Source organism: Panthera onca, chromosome D1, assembly GCF_046562875.1.
Source record: "Panthera onca isolate mPanOnc1 chromosome D1, mPanOnc1 haplotype 2, whole genome shotgun sequence".
Lineage (NCBI taxonomy): Eukaryota > Metazoa > Chordata > Mammalia > Carnivora > Felidae > Panthera > Panthera onca.
Window position 1 is genome coordinate 93,935,588 of NC_138348.1, and position 3,858 is coordinate 93,939,445.

Below are 3,858 nucleotides of genomic sequence, written 5' to 3' on the forward strand. Positions count from 1 at the left end.
TTATGGTGGTGGCTGAAGGAAAGGCATGGATGTCATTGTGGTGGCAGACTCTGTGGCTTAACATTTGGGTTTTGTGGAAAATATTTTGAAGCTTTGAGAACAACATCACTTTCAGAAAAATTTGAGTTCCTACTCTGTACACTGTACTGTACTTAACAAATAAGACAAAAATTATTCTTACAGAAGTTATAATTATTGAAGAACAGGAGAATTAAAGGGAAGAATGATGAGTGTTATGATGGAGGTTGTTTCAAAATTTTTGAGAACCTATATAAGCTGACGTTAATGACTATCTACCGTGGGATAGTCAGCGTTCTAGCCATTTTACTTACATTTTTTCATCTAATGATTAGAACAATTTAATGAAAGTGATGCCATTTTTTTTTACCATTTCTATTTTACAAAGATAAACCAGAGGAAGAAAGAGATTAAGTAATTTGCCTGGGGTATGATTAGTAAGAGTGGAGGTAGGATTTATACACACGCTCTAACTCTGCAGCCCCTGTTTGTGTGTGTGTGATGAGAAGAAATAGATGACCTCAGTTATTGAAATGTCACAAAAGTCTCAGGAGGATGGTCAGGTACAAATTTCCAGTATGTATTTAAAAAAAAGAAACATGGCATTAAAATTATTTTAGACATATCCCAGGAAGAGACAGTTGACCTGAGATGCTCCATCTTGCAAATTTTCAGATAAAGAAATAAAGAATCTTAGAGGCAGAATGCCTGCAGAAAAATTTCCAGTTAGGATATGGGAAGAAAGAGGGAAATGTATAATCGATTTCCCTTCAGAGATGAAGATGACAGAGAGATGGGAGTTCATTTTGGGCTTTGTCTTGGGAGATACACAATCCCATGAGTGATGAGAAACCTTGAGTTAATTTTGAGTCCCTGAAGAACTAAAGACAGATGCATGGTGGAGGGTGTAAATACAATCCTCTTATTTCCCTTTATGCATAGAATCTATTTCCCAAGGGGAAATGACTGTGCAAGCTTCTATTCTGTTTATAACCACGTGCAGTGTATCATTAAACTCACATTCAATCATGTGTACCTTATCAAATGGCAAACGAGTTAATAATGAAGACTTTATTTTTCTCTGTTGTTTGAGAGAACTCAAAGTCATAATCAGAAATTATGATCTGTAGCTCGGAAAGGTTTCTAGGATGTATCTGAAGTTACACCTATGCAATATCCTCTTAGAATCAAAGGGCACAAAGCCCTGAAATTGCCTTTCCAGGACTGCTGGGGTAAACAAACAATAAGGAAGCACCAGGATATTCTTGCCTAAGAAGTGTGAGTGTTTGAATTCCATTTATATGAATGTCCCTCTTGTTGTAAGATGGAAATCCAAAGATCTAATATGCCACTTTCATTTTTACTTTGTGCAGTTCTGAGATTCAAGTGAGGAAGAATCTGTTCAAAGGGAGATCAGGAATGTTTAGAGACTTAAGTAGTGCAGGGATACAATATCTCCATCAATAAGTTCCTTCTCCATGGATAGAACTCTCACTTTTCTGGATTTGTGGATTTTATTCTGTGACATGAGGCAGTAACTTAACCTGTCCTAGACTCTGGTCCCTTAGTTTTGGATTAGAAACCATGTTCTTGGACACCTGGGTGGCTTAGTCAGTTAAGCGTCTGACTTTGGCTCAGGTCATGATCTCACAATTTATGAGTTCAAGCCCCACGTTGGGCTCTGTGCTGACAGCTCAGAGCCTGGACTCTGCTTCAGATTCTGTGTCTCCCTCTTTCTCTGCCCCTCCCTTGCTGGTGCTGTTTCTCTCTCTCTCTCTCTCTCTCTCTCTCTCTCTCTCTCTCTCAAAAAATAAACAAGCATTAAAAATTAAAAAAAGAAAAAAGAAAGAAACGATGTTCTCGGTTCCCACCACATAAGGTCTAATATGGATTAGAGACCAGCAAATATCCTAAGATCTCTACCTCCATATTTATTTAATGGGAGTCTTAAGTGAATGAAGAAATGGGGGGATAAGAGAAGGACAATTATGTCCTGGTCCATCCTTTTTCTCCCTTCTCCCTTGGTTTTTCCAGCAGTTGTGTTCGCATATGGCAGCACTGGACTTCCCTCTTTAGGCTAAATTGTGATACTCTTTGCTATATTTAGCTTATAAACCTCTAATAAAGGAGAAGTTAGTGTTTCTCAGTATCATGATAGAGGTAAAGACAGATTTTAGTGATCTAGATTTGGTTAGTCTCAGATAGTCCCAGCCTATATTCCCTCTTTTAGGATGCAATATTGTGGGAAGTGGTGGGTTTTCATCTAATGTAACCCTGTTTTTCTGTGCTCACAGATCCCCTTGGAGAAGAATGGCTCCTACAAATGCCTCTTTTGTGACTGAATTTATCCTGGTAGGGCTAACAGACCTACCAGATCTCCAGCTCCCCCTGTTCTGCCTGTTTCTAGTCATGTATGTGGTCACTGTGTTAGGAAATTTGGGCTTGATAACTCTAATTGGGCTGAATTCACACCTACATATCCCCATGTACTTTTTCCTCTCCAATTTGTCCTTCATAGACCTCTGTTATGCTTCTGTGTTTACACCCAAAATGCTGATTAATTTCACATCAAAGAAGAATATTATCTCCTATAGGGGGTGCATGACCCAATTCTACTTTTTTTGTTTTTTTGTCATTTCTGAATGCTATGTGCTGACATCAATGGCCTATGATCGCTATGTGGCCATCTGTAACCCACTTTTGTATAATGTTGTCATATCCCCTAAAGTGTGTTCCTGTCTTATGCTTGGTTCATATTTGATGGCATTTTCGGGTGCTATGGCCCACACAGGATGCATGCTGAGACTGAACTTCTGTGATGCGAACACCATCAACCATTATTTGTGTGACATCCTCCCCCTTCTCCAGCTCTCCTGCACAAGCACCTACGTGAATGAGCTGGTGGTTTTCATCGTGGTGGGCATCAACATCATTGTGCCCAGTGTCACCATCTTTGTGTCTTATGGTTGCATCCTTTCCAGCATCCTCCACATCAGCTCCACTGAGGGCAGGTTCAAAGCATTCAGCACCTGCAGTTCCCACATAATTGCTGTTTCCTTGTTCTTTGGATCAGGTGCATTTACATATCTCAAACCGTCATCTGCTCTGTCTATGCATAAGGGGAAAATCTCTTCTGTCTTTTATACCAGTGTGGTTCCCATGATGAACCCTTTAATCTACAGCTTGAGAAACAAAGATGTTAAAACTGCTCTGAGAAAAACCCTCAGTAGGAGAAGGTTTTGATCAGAATCAGTGTCCCTGTGCAGGTAGTAATAGGACTGGTATATTCTGTTTCTTTTATCACAGTTTAGGCGGAGACTTCATATCCTATATCTTTGTTACCATGATGAAGGAAATTGAGTCTTCTCTCAATTTGTTTCCAATTTTTAAATAATATAATTTCCTTCCTCACCAGTTTTGCAATTTCTACTCTTTTACACCATTTTAACTATTTAACATTAATGAATAAGCTTATCTTTGTTTTTCCATTGTCATTATGGAGTTTGCTTTTTTTTTCTCCTGGAAAAAGATAAAAGGTTCTGCAAAAGATCAGGTAAAGTAACACTACGGTGATCTTGGTTTCTTACCTGCGACTTATAATGTACTGGTGGAATCAGGAATCAGATAATCCATACTCTACTGGTTACATCTTCCACTGGCCTTTAATGTGCCTCCTTGAAATGCCAGTGTTTCACAGATATAGCAAGTTCCATGAAGTCCATAAAATATAATCCACTTGCCAACTGTAAACTGACATATGCTCCTTCTGGCAGAGATTTCATATTTATCTTGGTAAATATGAAACTGAGACATATTTATATCATGAATATATATTTATTG

General features: G+C 38.7%; 1 protein-coding gene across 2 annotated transcripts; it reads left to right on the plus strand.

The window, feature by feature from the left end:
• Positions 1-551: 551 nt before the first annotated feature.
• LOC132662314 (olfactory receptor 8B8-like) lies at positions 552-3,261 on the plus strand. Of its 2 annotated transcripts, XM_060607796.3 has the most exons (2): positions 552-562; positions 2,325-3,261. In XM_060607796.3, exons 1-2 carry the CDS (start codon positions 552-554, stop codon positions 3,259-3,261), a joined length of 948 nt encoding a protein of 315 aa, XP_060463779.1. The 2 variants fall into 2 exon arrangements, with proteins under 2 accessions (XP_060463779.1, XP_060463780.1); XM_060607797.3 differs by lacking the exon at positions 552-562 and having other exon boundaries at positions 2,314-3,261.
• Positions 3,262-3,858: the final 597 nt, after the last annotated feature.